Here is a 21,419-nt window from a genome sequence, read left to right as displayed (position 1 = left end):
TAACTAAAAGTTATTTAAAACTAAATGATAGAATTTAAAGTTATAGAAGAAGAAGTGGAGAAAGGCATTTTATTTGAAAATGAAAAAGTGAAAAATGGCATATAATCTCTCTCCTCCACAGGGCGAGAAGTAGAGTGTAGAGTCAGAGACACTGTGCTCCCTCTCTTCTCTATTCTATTTCTATGTGACACTCTCTCTCAAACCCTATCCCTCCAATCCCCAATCAATGGCGATCCTCTCTCAATCCACCGCCAGCTTCTCCTTCTCCTTCTCCTTCGTCTCCACTCGGACCGATTCCACTCGCCTAACTCGCTTCCCCTCCCGCGTCACCTTCCGAGCCCGCTCGCCCCCTCGCCGCCACGCCCTCGTCTCTTCGCGCCTCAACTCCTCCAGGTCCCCCGACGCCGGCGGCTCCCTGTCGCCGGACAACGGCAGCGGTGACGTCGCCTACCAGCTCCACCACGACTTCTCTCCGCGGCGCCGGCGCCGCGGCTCGCCGGTGTTCGTCACGCTGCCGGTGAATTCCGTCGGCCGGGAGGGCCGTGTCGCGCGGCCCAAGGCGATGATGTTCTCACTCAAGGCTCTCGCCACGGCCGGTGTGGAAGGCGTGGTTATTGAAATTTGGTGGGGATTGGTCGAGAAGAACAAACCTAGGGTTTACGATTGGAGAGGGTATGAGGAACTCGTCGCGATGGCGTGCAAGTGTGGCCTTAAGGTTCGAGCGGTTCTCGCCTTTCATCAGCATGGCACGGGACCTGATGATCCCAATTGGTATGTGCTAATTATCGAAAATCACACCTTCACCCCAATTGGTATGTGGTAATAGTTCAAGATTCCTTAACCATACGATCAAAATAATGTATATAAGTGGTGGACGACTCTCACCTTGCAAGATAGGAAGTTTTTGGGTCGAGTTAGGTCTAAACTCAAATTTCAAATTCTAACATGATACCAGAACCTATCCTAGTAGTGGTTGTTGGTCGTGTCAGGCTATCTGTTATCGAAGTTTCCTTAGATGTCAAATTTTGCAGATTTCGTGCTTGAGATGTCCAGTGCTCGATGTCTAAAATAGTGTATATAAGTAAAAGATTACCTCACCAGTTAACTTTTGGTATACAAGAGATAATTATAAATTTTAAAATGTTATCAAAGCCTATTCTTTCTAAATTGGTATCGTTCTAGTAGTTTTCTTGGGACACCTGTTATCCGAGCATGTTGTCGGAGCACCCGGAGATGTCAATTTTTGCAAATTTCACATTTTCATGTTTGAGACGTCCAGTCCTTAACTTGAGGGGTGTGTAGTGATATGACCAAAGATAGTGTATATAAGGAACGGATATCTGTAATCTCACGAGTCAACTTTTGTGATTGAGTTAGACCCAAATTCAAATCCTAAGAGTAATTTTTTTTCTTATAATATGTTTTAGTGTGTGAAAATGATAATTCAAGTGTTTAACTGTTTTATTCAATGCTTTATGGACGTTTGACCTGGGTTGTGTTGATGATCTAAGCAGAGTTGATTTGGTTTATTTTGAATTATTATTATTATTTTTGTAGGTAGGTATTTTCCTAGTCATGAGCCTCATACTGTGGAAGTTTGTCCCCCTTGTGTAGGATACCTCTTCCTCTATGGGTGCTTGATGAGATACAGAAAGATATAGAGTTAGCGTATTGTGACAGGTTTGGAAGAAGAAATATTGAATACATTTCCCTTGGATGTGATATTCTTCCTGTGCTACATGGGCGTTCACCTATTCAAGCGTATGCAGATTTTATGAGGAATTTTAGGGACACTTTCGGGTCTTTGCTTGGTGTTATCATCACAGTAAGGTTCTATGATGATTTTTGGATGTTATAATACAATTAGGATTTGAATTCCCAGCTATTACTATTAGATGTTTGTTGTAATTTGTGTAACACTGTTTTGTTTTGCAGGGTGTACAGATTGGCATGGGTCCTGGTGGTGAACTAAGATATCCTTCATTCTCTTCACAGGAGCCAAATTTGGCTTGGCCTCATGAACTTGGAGAGTTTCAGTGCTATGATAAGGTAGGCTGAAGATTCAGATTTAGGCATGACTTTGTAGTTTGTGGAGTTTTAGACTTGTTGCTTTGTGTAGGTTGTGGGAGACTGGCGATTACCCATTTGCATACTCTATGATGTTCAGTGAATAGTATCGTATTTAACTTTGTTTTTTCTTGTTTGCCATCTGCCAGTATATGCTTGCTTCTCTGAATGCCTCTGCAAGAAATATTGGAAAGCGTGAATGGGGAAATGGTGGTCCATTTGGTAGTGGAAGTTTGATGCAAAATCCGGAGCATACTGATTTTTTCAAAAATGACGGTGGCTCTTGGGACACACCATATGGTAAATTTTTCCTTGAATGGTACTCAGATATGTTGCTGCTGCATGGGGAGAGGATTTGTAGGGAAGCTGAAACTATATTTAGGGGTTCGGAAGTCCATATATCAGCAAAATTGGCTGCCATTCACTGGCACTATGTCACGCAATCCCATCCATCAGAGTTAACAGCTGGTTATTATAATACTTCTAACAGGGATGGATACTTACCCATTGCTCGCATGTTTAGCAAGTATGGATTTTCAATGTGCTGCTCTTGTTTTGAAATGCAAGATGCTGTAATGCAGAAGATCAATCCAGATGGTAGTCCTGAAGGTTTTCTTAGACAGCTTTTGCTGGCTGCTAGGCTCTGTGATATATCACTCGAAGGTCAAAATTTTTCAACTAATTTGGATGATGGTGCATTCACCCAGGTGCTTAAGATGTCAAAATTTTACTCAGATGGGATTGAGAAGCGATCTTTCTCATTCAACTTTGTAAGAATGGACAAAAGATTGTTTGAATCCCGAAATTGGGATCGGTTTACTCGTTTTGTGAGACAAATGTCTAATGGAAACATTTTTCGAGCCAGATTAAATTCTGTTCGTGACGTACGGTTGAAGACCACACCAGTGGTAGCAGCAGTGGGACTATTGTATCACCTATATCAGCACTCTTGAAACTAGTGTTGGCCTTTTTTCTTTAGGCATATGTAGTATTTATGCGATCGATGCAAGAAAGTATGATGACCTCCGGTCGAATGTTGTTAAATGTGTAGTAACTGCTGATTCTTCAAATGATTCTTTTATTGCTTTTTGGCAAGAAGTTACTTCCCCAAGGTAACACATTACATTGCCTTCCAGTTTTTTTTTTTGATATGGGTGGCATGTTATCCACTTGTACCTGTATTTCCAGTAGACAGAGATATAGTTTAAAACCAGTTACTGTTGAGATCTTGGTTCTTCACAGCCTTCTCTTTTTAATATTTTTTTTTTCCTGTTGAGATGGACTCTTGATATGCTGGTTTTATATAGCTGTGGTAGATATCTTAAAGAGTAGATTGTCTATTGTCATTTCAAACTGCTGTGCATTATTGTTACATTCCGTGTTTGTAGCTTATATTTTCTCTGAAAAATGTGATGCACATTAATGGGCAACATAAATAGAAAAATATAGTGTAACATATCTTTTTTGTTTTGTTTGATGTTTGGATTTGGCACAACATCGGCAATTTTGGATTTGATGACTGCTGGAGGTTGCGCTGGGTAGGAGGCCATGAGACTTATTGGTTTTCCATTGGCGTTAATAAGGGATTTGTCCAATTTGATGAATACTATTTTCTTTTGAATGATGTTGTGTACGAGACAAGTTGTTTCTAGGTTTGTTGAGTACCAAATAATCTGACTTTTGGCTTGTATTTTATTATTGTGTATGGTTTTGTTTTATATAATTATAAAATCATACTGTACAACAAGAATTTATATGCCGTCGAATCTTTCAATTTTGAAGGAAATAAATTGCATAATGTCACAAATTTGTCAAAAGCTTTAACCCCACAGATTTAGCACATCGTAATCCGCAAGTGACTCTTTGTTATTTATTTCCGCCGAGTTGTGGTCTTCAACTCAGTTTAGGATAAATATGTTAAAAATTGAAACATAAAGAGTTCGGAACGTGAAATTTAAAAATAAGAGGATGTTATTTTAAATTAGTGCTCGATTGTTGTAGCCAATGGCTAATATTAGTATAGCACTAAAAATGAAATGTGAAAAAAGAAAAATATATTACTCGATGCATGAGTATGTGAAACATACAACATCTTATCTCATGACGGCGAAGTTCACTATATGAATTACATATTGACAGTTAATCTAATTAAAAACTAAGTTTTCAGAGATACTATGTATGGTACTTTAAATAAGAAATATACGAGTGCATCTTTTCAATTATAAAAATATAAATTCATATTTAAATGTATTAGTTATTAATTGTTAATTTTTATATCTTTAATTTATTGTGAAATTTATTAATGAAACACTTATTTATTCTTTATGTAAGTGGATAGAGTTATTGGTCTATTAACAATTTAAGCCGTACTCATTATTGGAAAAAAAATCTTGAATTATGAGCAATGTACATTAAGCATCTTTTTGTGGTTGACACACCAGTCATCCTTTAATCAAACTTAGAACTGGATATGATATGATACCATAATAGAGTTAGGCTTAAACTAAACCTAGATTGATGTTTTCAATTATACTCTATCCTGTGGTTGACACCTAGTGCATATTTTATGAAATAAATTAGATTTAATGAATAATGTACTTTTAAAAAAAAATATAAGTAAATATTAATAATAAAATTAGATAATTATAAGTGTCTTGTTCACCTAAAATTTGGTGCATGGTCGTTGAGTCAACATAAAAATATTTAACAATTGAATTAATAAAATTAATTTATACAATAAGTTATTTAAACCCTAAATCAATAATTATTCTCGAAGTAAAATAATACTTGATTTTAACTTGTTTAATTTATTTATAATCTTAATATTTATTTGTAATAATTTTCTTGAAATATTTATCTGTAATGACTTAGATAGTTTTGTGAATGTTAGAAGTCAAGATAAAAGCAATGAAAAAAGCAAAAAAAAAATGAATATTAACTGTATGTAATGATAATTTTAAGATAAAATTATAACTTATTAAAGTACATTTTTTTTTCATATAACATTATCATTTTTTTTTTATCTATAATGTACTAATGTACCAATGAGAGTTGGTCTCACGGGTGGGGTTAGTTTTTTTTTGAATGAATTCGGATGAGATTAGTTTGTCACAGTGAGATGAATAAAGATTTGAATTCTTGTTGGAAGAAAAATGCAACAATGTACATATACAAAATTGTGCTTATTTATTTAATTAAAATAGACGAATTCAATCAAACATTTAAAAATTTGAACTCAAATAATTTATGAGTAACTAATCTTGTTTACATGTGTTATCCTAGGTTTGGCACAACTTTTTATTTTTGCTTAAAAACTATGAAAGACCAAAATAAAAGTTTTAAAAATATAATAGAAGTTTTTAATTTTTTTTATCTTAAAAGAGATCATCCATCACTCAAGAAAGAAATGAAAAAATTGCAAGAAAGATGAGAGACAGAGAGGGAAGAAAGAGAGAAAAAGTGGAGATAAAGAGAGCCAGGGTAGAAAGGAGAGAGAGGACAAAGAAGTGAGGAAGAACAAAAGCATGTTTTTTCCAATTTTGTTTATAAAAAATTTGCTGATTAATTGCTTTACTTTTGTTTTTTTTAAAAAAAAAAAACGTGTTAAATCTAACATCTCCATTAAAGCTCTTTAAGAGAAAAATTCTCCATTAAAAGAAAAATCTTAACCCTGTACTTCATTAGAGGAATGAATTCTAACTAATTAGAATTTGATCAAAATGTAAATAAAACTTAATAAAAAATTATTTCTTTTTCTTTTAATGAAGTGCACAGATAGGCTTGTTTCTCAAGGGTTGTCTATAGTTAATTTTTGTTGGTGGGATTTTGTTCCTACCATTATTACTATTTTTTATTTTTATTTTGTAAATGGTAGGCAAGTTATTCCATATTAGAGATTACGGCATAGTTTCTTTTTTCTTTGCCATGAGTTCGGTTATTGTCCTCCCATGTTGTTTTGCTTTTCTTTCTTTTTTTATTATTAATATATTCTGGCTTTGTTGTTATGGATCTTTGATTATGGTGGTGTGAACTTAGTTGTGATGATCACTGCCATTGAGCCTTGACTTAGCCTTTTTTGGCGATAAAAAAAATATAAGTTCTTAAATTCATTATTATCATGGTATATATACTATGAAAAAAAATTCTCAGCATGATATAACTTATTTTTTAAGTTTCACATTTAAAGAAGCGACCATAGTTTGTGATTTAAGGTTTAAAATGCAAGGATGCATTTTAACCGCGAACTTGACTTGGCCATTGGCTTAGCAAATTTTCTTTAGCTTAATGAATAAAATGACGTTTTCTATACGAATTTTAGTAAGCCGAAAAATACCAAAATTAAAAAGGAAAACGAAATTTCAGCGATCCGTAAAAGAGATCGAGTGCATTGCATGCGTTCTCAAAATCCCATCGATATTGTTGATCCATCAATATTGATTTGGATTTTTATCTAACCTAATTCAACGCCGCAATTATGCTCCCTTTGAAACAAAAAACATCCTCGTTATCTTATGATATTGCATACCTCTGCATGAAAAAACAAAGCATTATTATTTCTGGTAAGTTTCAGCCACAGAGGGAATTGTCACTTACATAGTCAACTTTCTTTTTTTCTTGGACGTGTCTATTTAGATATATCTCATATCTCCAATTCCAATATTGGCCGTTGTGGTATAGTGTCTGTGGGTACTATTTGGTGCGTGACACCTCATTTGGACCATGAAATGATTCATCATATTGACTCCAGTAGTGCTAGCTACAAGACGCGTTTTTCTTGACGTATATATATATCAAGTAGATTTTCTACGAATAAGTTTATTTATCATTCATATCTTTTTTTCTCGTGTATCATGATTAATATGTACAATTGATGGTTTCAATTGCTTGCACCCACTGTATGATTGAGCGAGAAATTTCAGAAAAAATATTCTTTGTTGCTACGAGACAATATGCTGTCCAATATTGGGAAATTAATTATCAGGTTCAACTAGGAAAACATGTTTATTCAAAATAGGTCTTAACCTTAAGTCTCTTGTAGACAACCATGCCAACGTCTTATCAAAGCTTCAACTCAAGTTAGATATTAACATATCCTGTACTACTGATTCTCTGTTTTTTCTGTTCTATTTTCCAAATGATTATTGTACGTACAAAATATCTGATACAGTTAGAAATTTAATTAAAATAAAAGTTACGTAAAATTAAGGAATAAAATTAGTGAGTGACTGACACTTGTAATTTAATTTTGGAACTAAAGTGAAGGTTTATTTTTATTTTTTTTCCTTGAAAGCTCTCGATCTGCTGAGTGCTTAGAAGCCAACTTTGTCCGTAGCCAGAAAATGTGGCACTTCTAAAACTAACATTAAAAATCATGTGTACGTCGAATGAACTTATAATGCCACTAAGCTAGCATGAAAATTACACATCATAATAGTCCATGAGCACGTACGGAGACGTTGTTGACCATCTTTGAATGAGATTACTTATCAGTACTAAATTTAGATCGGATAAGACAGTTTAATTTATTCTGATTGTGTACACAATACAATATTTTGGTCAATATATGAACCAAACAGATCTAGCTAGTGCAACACAGACGTCAAGTTTTATTAGGTCCCAATGCAACTAAAATTTCAATTCCACATTTCCACTCCCGGGTGATTAGTATAATTTATTATTCTTAATGTTGTGCATATGAGGGGCTAAACAATGGGTGAATTATATAAATGAGTTATGAATAATGATATAAATGAAGTGATATTATACCTTAACTCAATTTTAATGTTCAGATTTATGAATTATTTTTTCAATTATATGATATTTAAATTTTTTTATTTTTATTTCATATAAGATTTTACCGTATATTTATACTCCAACACCTAATTACATTTAACAATTTAAAATGAATTTTGTCAAAACCATTTCTATCAAACTTTAAACTACATACAGACAATAAAGTTGACTTTATCCACATGTAGCCTGCGATAACTTTTATTCACTTTAGTTAAGTTACAACTTACAAGGGCAATTTTCCCATTCTAACCTTGAACAGAAAAAGGCTTCATGCATTATTTCTCATTGGCATACCTATACTATACGTACTATAAAAAGGTTGATATTCCCCCAGCCTCTTAAATTTCGGTCATCGTTCAAACTCTATACCCAACTTTATGGATCCCAAGCTCAGATTCTTTATTATCATCTTCCTTTTGCTGTTTGTTGAACTGTATCCAGGTAAGCATGTTCTCCAGGTATATTTTTAAAAGTGTATATATATATATATATATATATATTCTACCAGAATAAATGATAACTAGTTAAACTAAATTCATTTTGTGGATCTCTTGCTGGTGTAGATAGAGTCAACAGCTTGAGTATGAGAGTGGATGTAGAAAAATCACCAACCAAGGTAAAGTATTTGCATATATACGCACAAGTTTAGAAATATTTAAATTCACCACATACTATGCACACCTTTCAAACTATCCTTTGTTCACCACTCAATGCGTAGTGAGTGATTCTTCTAACTTAATCATAAGATTTAAGATTAAATTTTAAGTATACAGTTGTGTAAAATATTTAAAGGTATAATTTAATCATGCATATATATAGTGATCTTACTTGTTGAAGTAATTTGAGTAGATGATACATGTGGATTTATATATATATATATATATAGTTATCCTGTATTCAATTTCTAGTTTCTAGCTGGTACTAATTAATTTTCTTTAAAAGTATGCGAGGTAAAAATCAAAATTATTTTCCTTTCTCTATCAGATTAATATTCATTTTACTCCTTACAAACTAAAAAGTACTACTTGTGTCTTAATTAATATGGCTTAATTAATTAAACAATAATGACAAGTTTCAGGATTTTTTAGTACAGAAGTTAAACAAAGGACCACTGATTTCCGAGACCAAAATGGAGAGAGAGAAAAAAAAGATAGGACTATATATATGAGTTATAAATGGCGATAGATAATTAGATATATGTCTTCGTCGTAACTGCATTTGGGAATATGTGAGTGTAACATTAATCTAATTATTAATTAAACACCCTTTTTTGTTGAAGGTTTCTTTTCAGATGAAGGGAAGAAAGCTTTTGAACCTTGACACTGACGACTACAAAGAATCTGGTGCTAATCCACGGAATGATCAAGGGAAAACGAAGCCTCACGGTTGAAGTTAACCTGTTGTGCTCTGTTGCTTCTAATATTATATTATATATATTTTAATGGAATAAATTATTCAAGCCACCTCACACTGCTTGTAGCTGTAAAACAGCAGAAATATATGAAAAATATGTACAAAATAAATATATAAGAAAAGCTGACAGCAGAAGATCTCCTTCCACTATGAGTTTTATATTTCTGTAGTATGTTATGTTAAAATCAAGTGCTGATTAAGATATCTAGATTCTGATCGATCTCTATGAATACCAACGACTGTTTAAATTTGTATCTAGAGCATTTTATGAAATTATAAATTGCTTTAATTTTCTGCAGCTTTCTTTATTTATTGTATAATCTTTGTTGATCAATAGCTTTGTTTGGTTTCACATCGTCATATGCTGTATCACTACTATTAGCAGACACAATCAGTTTTCTGGTGAGGCTCTAACTGGTAAGTAGCAGTGTATTTTGAATGACATGTTTAAGAGTATTTTGGTTAAATTATTTACTTACTACTAATTATTTACACTCATTTATAAACTAATTCTTATATGAAAAAATCTTAATTTTTAGTCTCTAGATAAAATTAACATTATATTACCGTCTTAGTTGTTTAGATCCATTATGCTCATACATATCTACTTAAGAGATACCGATGCGTGTAATGATAAAAATTTGACATAATACATTAGTCTTTTTTGGTTACATACTTACATTAATACATGAGTCTAACGTTTTAATCCTATATGAAATAGCATTATATAATGTGGGAAATAAGGAAATTAATTGATTCTAAGGAAAATAAAAATAATATGTATTTAAAGCAGTGTATACTCGAAATATTATTTGATTTTCTTGATTGTTGATCATGTTCTTTATATATATATATATATATATATTGTAGATGTAATCTTTCAAATACTATGACAATGTTTTAACAAAAAATATATTCACTTGATCAAATATATACAAGCAAATTTTGAAATGTCGCCGTTACTATTTCTTATAATGTTATGAATGAAAGCATTTTAACTTATTTCATATGAGATTTTTTTTGTCTCTCCCCCAACTATTGTTTTCTATAAGTTAATGAGGAAAATAATATAAAGACTTTATTTAAAGGCTTCGGAAGAAAGAAGTAAGTGAAGAGTTAATTAGTGTATTGACACTCTTTTTTTTTTGACAGAGTATTGACACTCTTATTACTACGTATGTGTTTAGTTCGTTCAAAGGTGATTCTATAACACAAACTAGGTAAAGCTAGGTTTGTCAAACAAATGTCATGATAGTAAACCTAGAATGTATCTTATGTGAAATTTTGCTAATCATTAGGTGGATATTGCCTAAATGCCTATGTTCTATTTGTTTGGAGGTTCCAAAATGTCTTCTTTGCGGGGAATTACATGCAAATGAGTACTAAATATAGAGACTAAAAGATTAGTTTATGCAAGTATTTTTTAAGTGTATTATTAAATCAATTTTATATGTGTTTAATAGCGAATAGATTGGTAGATAGATAATACTTACCTAATAATTTACCATGTAAGGGTACTTCATTTATAGTTGCATTCTCTTGATAAATGAAATGATGATGGGTATATAATTGGCGCAAAGATAGGAAGTCAACTTCATAGCTAGTGCAGTGGTTTCAATGATGTGACCCTCAACGTTCCCTACATCTCAATTCTGTTTTGATCATTATATATATACGTTTTTCACCAAAAATTGGTATTATTATATTTGATGAGAAAGTAAACTTGACTATATATATGTATTCGGGAGTTTGATATGTATCTTCATATATATTATATTATCTTTTGGGTACAGAACTACAGATTGTGTATTATTTTATTTTCCTCAAAACAATAAATATTGCATGCCTCAATGACCACAAGCTTATTCTGAATTTGTTGATTAAATACTTTAATGGGTTAGTTAATTTTTCGTGCGGCAGAGCCTTGTATCCGATATTAACGAATGGTAGAAATTAACAAGTTATTATGTGACATACCAATAATGTACTATTTCAATTTAACAAGTAATATAAAGTTTAAATTAAGACATTATTCTGATATAGATTTCCTTTATATAGAGGCGATTTAGTTTATAACATTCAAGTAAAATATAATATTTAATTTGTTTATCTTAGGTCAAAGTGAAGCGATCTAGTTCATAGCATTCAAGTGAAGTATAATATCTAACTTGTTTATCTTAGGTCAAAATGAAGATCATTTATTCTATTAGTTGTTCGTATCCCTCCTCTGATATTCATGGATTGAGACATTATGGTGTATCAAAATATTACTTTATATATCCTGAGGATTTTTACACATGATTATATCCATGTTAGCTTTATGACACGCTTGGTACACATCATGGGAGGTGATTGAATTGGACTAAAACCTTAGAGGGTACACAACTCTCGAGTCTCAAGCACAATTTACAAAAAGATTAAGTATGTCTTGAATCGGATTTAACCGAATCTTGAAGAATACACAACTCTCGAGCTTCAAACACAAAGTGTAAAGAGACTAAGTATGTGTTGGATTGAATTAGGACCCAACCCGAAAGATACACAACCCTCAAGTTTCAAACACAGTACAAAGAGGTTAAGTATGTGTTGGATCAGATTAGGATCCAACCCAAAGAATACAAATATACAACTGTATTAAATATTTTAAAGGAAAACTTTATTGCTCGTATAAAAAACTTATGTGACTCAAGCATAATTACTTCTCATAAAAAGATATATATGAGCCTTTTAAAAAAAGATATTGATAATATTTATAACCAAAAAAAGCATATGTAATACTACTATGTTTTAATTGAAAGCATTGTCATGTGGTATGAACATCCACATAACATAATAAGAGCGTACCCTAAATATTTGGAATAAAAGAGTAAAAATCCTTAGAGATCTTTTACTTTTTTTGGTGAACTGATTCCAAGTTTAAATTGTTTTAAAGCATCTTTCAGTATACAAAACAAAAAAGGTGGGTAATGGATACGAACTAATCCACTACTTTGATTTCATTGTAAATGCGACTGAACTTTTAATGTTACTTCTCTATCTATATGTATCACCCAATATGATCCGGCAGATCCGCAACTTTGCAATAAATAGCATTTATGCACCGCTATGATCCAAATGGAAGCTCAAAATGTTAGTGCTTTCTCTGAAATTATTGTTAATGAGAATACGAGATCAGTATGCAGGTATTAGAATGGGTACTATAGGTGACTTTTGTAGCTAATAGAAATTATGGTTTTACATGCTTCTCACCAATTTTCTATACATATACTACGGTATATAATAGATATTATTCTTAATTGACATTTGACAGTCCAACCTAAAGAGTTCATCTGCAATGATATGATTTGTTGAACGACAATAATTGATGTGTCTTTGCCTTTTAATCTACTGTTGATCACTGTGTATAAGGATCAGACTCACTAACTAAAACAGGATATATGTTAACTATAAAGTCAAGGGTAGATGCCTAACATGTCTTTTTTTGGGAAAAATAAATTATATTAAACCCAAAATGATACAATAATAAACCGAGTATATCCCACAGCTAGAGAAAATCAAAAGTCTTCCTAATACAAGAAGGCCTATATCAAGATGCTAAAACAAATGTAACAGGTGCGCTTGTCTATACATAAGAAACTTAATCTTACTAATAACATTTATTACAGAAAATTGATAATCTTCAAAAATCAGCTTGTTCCTAGACAACCAGATGCAGTAGACTGTAATTGCTATAGCCAGACAACGTAATTTTCCTTGAACACCTGATTTGGATCTGTCCCTAATTAAAGAGTCAGTAATATGCTGTAAAGAAGTGAAACGTCTGCGGAAAGGAGCCAAATCACGAATGTGAGCCCAAACTTGGAGAGATTTTCTGCAAGAAAAGAACAAATGAACATTTGACTCAGCATCATTTGAACATAAAGGGTAAATGAAACCCTTGTTCAAAAAAACAACTTTATCAAAAGTAAGTAGCCGGTTCCTTTTAGCAAGTTACAAATGCCTAACATGTCTTAATTGACCCTTCTGAAGGGAGCAAAAAGAGGAAAATTAAAAGATAAATATATTAATGAGATGGTACACAAAATCTAATCGCTAACTACCACCAAATAATGTGCCTATAATTAACCAACCTATTTTTATTTAGCAGGTATAGGGAGGGACACAGTGGCGGCACCTATGATCTATGATAGAAACTAAAATCAAGCTAACTAATCATATAATCTAGTCCTGTTGACTTTGGGATAAATACATAGAGAAAAAAATGATCAGCAATTCAAATATCCTACTCAATTTTTCCAAATGGCTCTTATGGTTCTCCTACACTGAAGGTGCTTGGCACAAAATTCAGAACAAGATATACACTATTAACCTATGATTATAGCAATGCCTCCTCAACTGAAGACTTTCACTAGCTATCATTCTCTATATGTGCAGAAGGTAAATGCATGTTCTTCTCCTGCTTTGTCAGAGTTGAAGCTTTCTAATGAAGGTTCTGAGCAACTTTTAAGATAGGAGGAAGCATGAAATGAGCATGAATCATGATCCATCATCACAATTCACAGGGCATAAAGCAGAGCAAGGAATAAATAGGTCAAGTAATAGTTTCACCTACTTCATGTAAATTGTCAGACTATATATGGCTGATTGCAAATTCTATTATTGTAGTGCTAGAAACTACAAATTGTTGAGTGAAATTTACTATTTTATCATGTACATTCATTCATATACCAGTGCAAACTGAGAAATAAAGTAAAGAAATTTGTTTTTTTTAAAAGAATAAAAATAAAAATAAATAGTGAACGAGTTAAAAATTAAAAATCCTTTCCGAATATAAAAATTTCATATTTAGAAGTTTTCTTTCCGAACAATAACTTAAAAATCCTTAAATGTTCTATGTCTAGTGAAAGTGTTAAAACAAGGGTTTCGGTTGTTTCAAATTGCAAGCAAACTTGATTCCACTCCTAATGAAACTGAGTAGAAAATTACTAATAATCAGTTAAGAATCCATTCCATTCGTATTAAGAAAAAATATCTATTTCAATCGATTTTTTTTTTTCATATGGGAGAAATTGGAGAAAGAAATATTGCAAAACGTTTTAAGTAATTACAATTTCAATCTCAATAACTAAAGTATCAAGCTAAATAGTACTCCTAGTCCTACAGTATTTCAAAAGCAATGTAAACCGGAAAGAGCAAACATTTGAATGTAGGAATTTAAATTTATAAAAAAAAGTTGTACAATAAATATATTATATTGACTATTTTCCTTAACATCCATCTCTAATTCTCTACCCTTTCTCTGAGTCATATTGATAATCCATGACCCAAAGCTGCAAAACCTATATAATCCATGCATACGACGAGTGGTTACTTGTTAGCTGTAAGTTAACTGAAGATTAAAGTGAGTGAAAATATAGAAGATGAGTTTTACGTATTAATAAAAAAAGAAAGGTGTCATCATCATTGAAATAGCAGAGAAGAGACATCTCCCCAATTTTAGTTGAGAGTGGTGGGCAGTTGTTATCCTTGCGCTCCCTAATCAATAAAAATTTGAGCATCCCAACACTCCTGAGCAGCTCAGCACAATGCCGGGTCTGGTCTCCGTAGCGGACACCCCCCAAAGATCCCCTTCCCCAGTTCCCAAGAAAGCAGCCTCCCCATCCCCTTCTGGCTCCTCCAAAAAGAAAGCCCCGCTTCTCTCCGATGCCTCTCTCGACAACCCTGATCTCGGCCCATTCCTCCTCAAGCTGGCCCGCGACACCATTGCCTCTGGCGATGGCCCCGCCAAGGCCCTCGACTTCGCCATCCGGGCCTCCACTTCCTTTGAGCGCTGCGCCATCCAGGGCGAGCCCAGCCTCGACCTCGCCATGAGCCTCCACGTCCTCGCCGCCATCTACTGCAGCCTCGGACGCTTCGAAGAAGCCGTCCCCGTCCTCGAACGCGCCATCCTGGTCCCCGACGTCGACCGCGGCCCCGATCACGCCCTCGCCTCGTTCTCCGGCTACATGCAGCTCGGCGACACCTTCTCCATGCTCGGTCAGGTTGACCGATCCATCTCCTGCTACGACCAAGGCCTCCAGATCCAGATCCAAGCCCTCGGTGACACCGATCCCCGCGTCGGTGAAACTTGCCGGTACTTAATGGATCTATCTTGTTCATTTTGTCCATTCGTAATTGTTTTGACAAAGTTAGATGCAGTCAAATTAGAATTGGATCAGTAATCTACATAATATTATATGTTGACTCGGACTACCTAGGTGAAACTTCGATTCTGATTGGTGAACAACACTAGAAGCACTTATAGCACTGTATCTAAGTTTGGTTCAAATTATAATTGGATAATTCAATTGTGTTGTTGAATTGATAATTGGTTGGACAAAACCTAGATGTAGGTCGAATAGAATTGGAGTTTTATCTTGGTAATCTGCATAATAAAGGATTTCATTTAATATCAATACGTTTAACGTCAACACATATTACCGATTGAAATTATAATTCTTATTGGAGAGCAAGACCAAAAGTACCTATGGAATTCCATATAAATTTTGTCCTAATTCTGATATGAGGATAATTGCATTTTTGAATTGGTGTTTTGTGTGGTAGATACTTGGCGGAGGCGAATGTGCAAGCAATGCAGTTTGATAAAGCAGAGGAGCTGTGTAAGAAGACACTGGAGATTCATCGGGCACATAGTGAACCGGCTTCGCTTGAGGAAGCTGCAGATAGGAGGCTCATGGCGCTGATTTGCGAGGCGAAGGGAGATTACGAATCAGCGTTGGAGCATCTTGTGCTTGCTAGCATGGCTATGATTGCAAATGGTCAAGATAATGAGGTTGCGTCAATTGATGTTAGCATTGGGAACATTTACATGTCACTTTGTCGATTTGATGAGGCGATTTTCTCTTACCAGAAGGCACTAACTGTGTTTAAGTCTGCCAAGGGTGAGAACCACCCTTCTGTTGCATCTGTTTTTGTGCGGCTGGCTGATTTGTACCACAGGACTGGGAAGCTTCGTGAGTCAAAGTCTTACTGCGAGAATGCTCTTAGGATTTACTCAAAGCCTGTTCCGGGGACCACTGCGGAGGAGATTGCCGGTGGATTGACGGAGATTTCAGCAGTTTTTGAATCTGTGGATGAGCCGGAGGAGGCACTGAAGCTGTTGAACAGGGCGATGAAGTTGTTGGAGGATAAGCCAGGGCAGCAGAGCACGATTGCAGGGATTGAGGCACGAATGGGAGTGATGTATTACATGATTGGGAGGTATGAGGACTCAAGGAACTCGTTTGAGAGTGCTGTGGCGAAACTCAGGGCTAGTGGGGAGAGGAAGAGTGCCTTCTTTGGAGTTGTTTTGAACCAGATGGGATTGGCGTGTGTTCAACTGTTCAAGATTGACGAGGCTGCTGAGTTGTTTGAAGAAGCTAGGGGAATTCTTGAACAGGAGTGTGGCCCTTGTCATCAGGATACTCTTGGGGTGTACAGCAATCTTGCAGCTACATATGATGCTATGGGAAGGTAAAATTCATTTCTCACCACCCTTGTTTTCTTTTAACTCATAGTTACACATATATTGCTTTGTTCCCTGATTCAATTCATGCTGTTAAAGTATTCCCTTTTGAAGCAGCCTAAAAAGGTAAAAGATAGTTATAGATTAGGAGTGACTGACTGGAAGCTTAGTGTAGTTATTAGTATAGTTATATGCTTGCATGGTTGCTGCTGATAGTTTTAAAAAATTATTCTTACCAAACAAGCTTTTGATAAGATAGTTTTGTGTTTAAAAGCATAAAATAGTTTTTAAAAATAGGAAAAAACATGCACTAAATCTTTGTCTTTCTACTTAATGGAACCCTAATGAAAATTTAGTTAGGGACTCAATTAAAAATAATATATAAATTGAGGGACCTAATTACAAACTTTAAAACATAGAGACTTTTTAAAAATCCCTAAATAATTTTGGGATCTACTAATTAATTTAATCGAACATTAATATTATTATTTTGTCATTCTTTTGGACTTCCATTGATCTTATAATTTGGCTACCCCAATAAATATTTTCTAGCTCTGCCCCTTTGCTGGGGTACTCTGTGTTTCTTTGCACCATTATATATAGCCTTTCTGTTTCGATTGGGAGCTGAAAATTCTTTGCAGGGGACTCCTCAATTTTTCTCATATTTAATACCTATCTTCTAGTCTCTTCAAGAGGATGGATTCCTAGTTATTTATTTTGTTCAAATAGAAAAACTGTACGTCTATTTTATGTTGTGCTATGCCAGAATACTTGTATGTTCAAACTTTAAAGTGATTCTATATTTTTTGATGTTGAACTTCTTGACATAATTAACTCAAAACCTGATATGATGGCATGCTTCAGAGTGGGAGATGCGATTGAAATCTTAGAATATGTGCTCAAGTTGAGGGAGGAAAAGCTTGGAATAGCAAATCCTGATTTTGAAGATGAGAAGCGTCGTCTGGCCGAGCTTCTGAAAGAAGCAGGCAAGACACGGGACAGAAAAGCAAAATCTCTGGAAAACCTTATTGATCCTGGCTCAAAGAGGACAAAGAAGGAGGGGGCAAAGAGGTGGCCTGGTTTGGGGTTTAGAATTTAACCATATTTTTGTTCATTAATATATATATTGAATGCACATTCTGTAACATAGGATATCTTGTATAGGGTTGAATTTGGGAGGGAGCTTCCCTGTTTCTTGATATTTGTTCATGCATTTGTTTCTCTTGGTTAATTGCTTTATCAATTGTGTTGTGATCTTTTTAGCTGTACCACAAAATTCTATACCTGTGTCCTCCGTTTCCGGAAAATGTTGAAAGCAAATTTTTATTATGAGTGAATAAGTTTTGATGAGATTGTGTTTTACTTATCTATCTTGTGTGTAGAGCGAGCTAGCAAAATTGTTTTCTCTTTGGCCTGCGAATTATGCGAATGCTTGGTGCTTTATCCGAAATAGCAAAAGGCATCCCGAAATTCTCGTGACCTATTTATGATAATTATGAACTACATCAACATGTGAAAGACCAAAAAAATGAACCGTGATTCTTGTCTAGTTTCTTTAGATTCTTGTTGCATATAAAGGAGGGGGGATGGAAGGAAAAGGATTTTATTGAGTGTGTTTGGATAGAGAATTTTAATTGAGGAAAGTAATTTATCAGAGGATTTGAATTTCTGTAATTTAGAATTCATTGTTTGGATGCTTTTTATGAAGAATTTAAAATTTTGGAATTTTAAAACAGAATTTTAAACAACTAAAAATTTGGAATTTCAATTTTCTTCTAAAAGGTGAGAAATTGAAATTCTCTTCTTGCAGTCTTCTTTGAGAAACACCGTCTTAGCTCCTAATATATCGATCGGGTGTGAATATAGAGAAACACGTATAATTAGCACACCAACCATATCTTCTTTTTTTTCATTCATTTTTTTCATCCTCATAATTTTAATTTTTTTTATCCAAATACAAAATTTTGAAAATAAAAGAATTTCAATTAAAGTATTTGAAATTCTTAGAATTTAAAATTTCTCAGAATTTTAAATTTCTCCATCCAAACACAGTCTGAAGGAAAAGAAAGATAGAATGGGCATCGTGCTCCGTTCACAAATGTAGAGAAGATAAAATGATTTTTTTTATAATACCAATCATGTTTTTTTGTTGTCAGAAATCAAAATATTACCTTTAACCATAGAAGAAATTAGAATATTACCTTTTGATAAAAGTACCAGGTTCCTTTTGCAAACTATTTATCAAAAGGGGATTGTTTTCAAACTATTTACCAGGGAGTTTGTTTTTATTTGTATTGCGCCAGAGGCAGGAGCGCAATTCAACGGGGATGACATGTGACATTGAGTTGTTGTGGCAACAGATATGCGTAATGAATTACTATAGTTGCAGTGACGGAATCACTTTTGGACAGACTTTTGACAGCGTGTGTAGTGTTAACTAACTTTGGACAGCGTGTGGAATGTTGACCAGCTGGAAAAGGTACTGTGTCATGTCAGTTGGAGTAACCCTTTGCTCAAATGTCCTACGTACAACGTATTGCGCCATTACTATCGACACAATACATGCCTATATAAACCCTCGTTCCCCTTCCATCCACACACTTTCTGGTACATTATTTTCGCATCTCTCCAAAATTCTTTACTCTATATTACAACTTTGTTAATATTTTTTCTATGGAGTGAAAATCAGTAATATATTAATTAATTTATTTTTATTAATTTGTATTTTTTTTATGTTATTATTATTAATGAAAATTGTTGATGACATTATTGATTTATTTTGTAGGTTTTATTATAAAAATGAATTCTTCGATTGTTGTTCTGGTTTATTTGAATGGAAGAATATTTCAAAGTGACAACGATATTAGATTTGAAGGCCCTAAAAAGGCTATTCAAATTAAACGTGGTATAACTTTTGATGGGTTAAAAAAAAGAAAGGTAAAATTATATAAAAATGAAAGTATATTTACCATGACTTGCCGATTTTTAGTTGTAAGTAAATATATTGCATTACAAATTTGTGACAATGAAGATGTTGAAACAATGATTGAAAGTTTTCAACAACAACAAGAAATGGGTGTCATTGAATTGTGCGTTGAAGTAGATGTTGTCGGTGCTTCTGCATTGAATGTGACAAATTCGGTATTATCATGTGGGAATAATATAACTGCCAATGAATCAAAAGTTTAAAGATTTGCAACAAATTTAGATAAAGATTTTGACGATGATGATTATATGATATCTAATTCATATGTTGAGGACTCGTTGGATGAGGAGGAAGATATCGATGATATATGTGACACAGATGAAGAAGGTATATTTAATTAAATAATATTGTAATCTTATAATATTTTTTTCATTAATAATATATAGAAGAGACCCGTATTAGTATATAGATTTAAACCATTAATGGACATTAAATAACACTAAAAGATGCCTGTTTTCATAAATATTTTTGAGAAAAAACCTTATATTAAGATTTATTTGTAGGTGGAAGTGAGACTGCATTTTGGAAATATGCTTCTAATTATAGTAACATTAATTGGAGTCATCCGGATGAAGAAGACAACATAGTTAAATTTATTTAAAACCATATTAATTAAAACATATATCACAAACATTTTAAAAATTCAATTTACAATCTTACATATAATAATTAAGTTACATGACAGGTTAAAAAAAAATCTCAATATCATATATTACAAAAAATTGTAAAAAGCTAAGGGGTGTTTGATTTGATTGTTTTCTGTTTTCATTTTCACTAGAAATAGAAAATGGTAATGGAAATGTGTTTGGTTGGATTTCTGTTTTCATTTTGAGTGAAAATATTTTTTCAAACGAATCAAAAACTGGAAATAATAAAATCTCATTTTCAGTTGAAATCAGGAATCTCATTTTGGGTAAAATGAAAACGCGGTGGCTAATTTTAAGCAAATATAAAAATACATTTCTTTTTTAAAACACATTTTCAGTATTTTTATTTCTTGAAAACAGAAAAAATAAGTCAAACCAAATATGCTTTTAGAATTTTAATATTTTGAAAATGAAAACAGAAAATGAAAATGCAAATCAAACAAACCCTAATATTTCAAATAAATTTCTAAACCAAAATCATAATTATTTTAAAACATGTAAGTATCATTAAATATACTAATTAAATATAAACACAATATCACATATTTTAAAACATGTAAGTGCCATTAACAATAATAAAGAACATGAAATAAAAATATTATGAGAGAGAGAGCAAACTAGAAGAGAGGGAGACAGCAAGTTGAGATTTAAATGTACTCATTTTAAATGTCATTAGCAATAATAAAGAACATGAAATAAAAATATTATATATTATGAATATCATTAGCAATAACAAAGAACATGAAATAAAAATATCACATATTTTAAATGTACTCATTTTTTTTTTGTCAAAATATAATTACGGATGTAAAAATATCCTACAAAATCTATTATTGACTTACTTGAGGTTTGTCTAGCTCTAGAGTCTAGGATATGAAAGACAACTTTCATCCACATTTATAATTATTTATTATTATTATTTTGATTGGTATATGGAAATTAAACCCCTAAATCTGTTTATTATTATTTTTTTTATTCGTAAATTTATTTATATAAATTATTTAGGGTT

The 21,419-nt window shown here is 33.1% G+C and overlaps 2 protein-coding genes across 2 annotated transcripts; both read left to right on the top strand.

The window, feature by feature from the left end:
• Window positions 1-89: 89 nt before the first annotated feature.
• On the top strand, window positions 90-3,291 carry LOC100805981 (beta-amylase 3, chloroplastic). The gene is made up of 4 exons (XM_003525283.5): window positions 90-771; window positions 1,615-1,825; window positions 1,936-2,049; window positions 2,217-3,291. The coding sequence occupies exons 1-4, from the start codon at window positions 227-229 to the stop codon at window positions 3,018-3,020; spliced, it is 1,674 nt and encodes a 557-aa protein (XP_003525331.1). The 5' UTR covers window positions 90-226; the 3' UTR covers window positions 3,021-3,291.
• An 11,263-nt stretch (window positions 3,292-14,554) lies between these two features.
• Window positions 14,555-18,127, top strand: LOC100807384 (protein KINESIN LIGHT CHAIN-RELATED 1). The gene is made up of 3 exons (XM_003525286.5): window positions 14,555-15,406; window positions 15,877-16,785; window positions 17,642-18,127. Exons 1-3 carry the CDS (start codon window positions 14,859-14,861, stop codon window positions 17,874-17,876), a joined length of 1,692 nt encoding a protein of 563 aa, XP_003525334.1. The 5' UTR covers window positions 14,555-14,858; the 3' UTR covers window positions 17,877-18,127.
• Window positions 18,128-21,419: the final 3,292 nt, after the last annotated feature.

This window comes from Glycine max, chromosome 5, assembly GCF_000004515.6.
Source record: "Glycine max cultivar Williams 82 chromosome 5, Glycine_max_v4.0, whole genome shotgun sequence".
NCBI lineage: Eukaryota > Viridiplantae > Streptophyta > Magnoliopsida > Fabales > Fabaceae > Glycine > Glycine max.
This window is presented reverse-complemented; position numbering and strand designations above follow the sequence as displayed.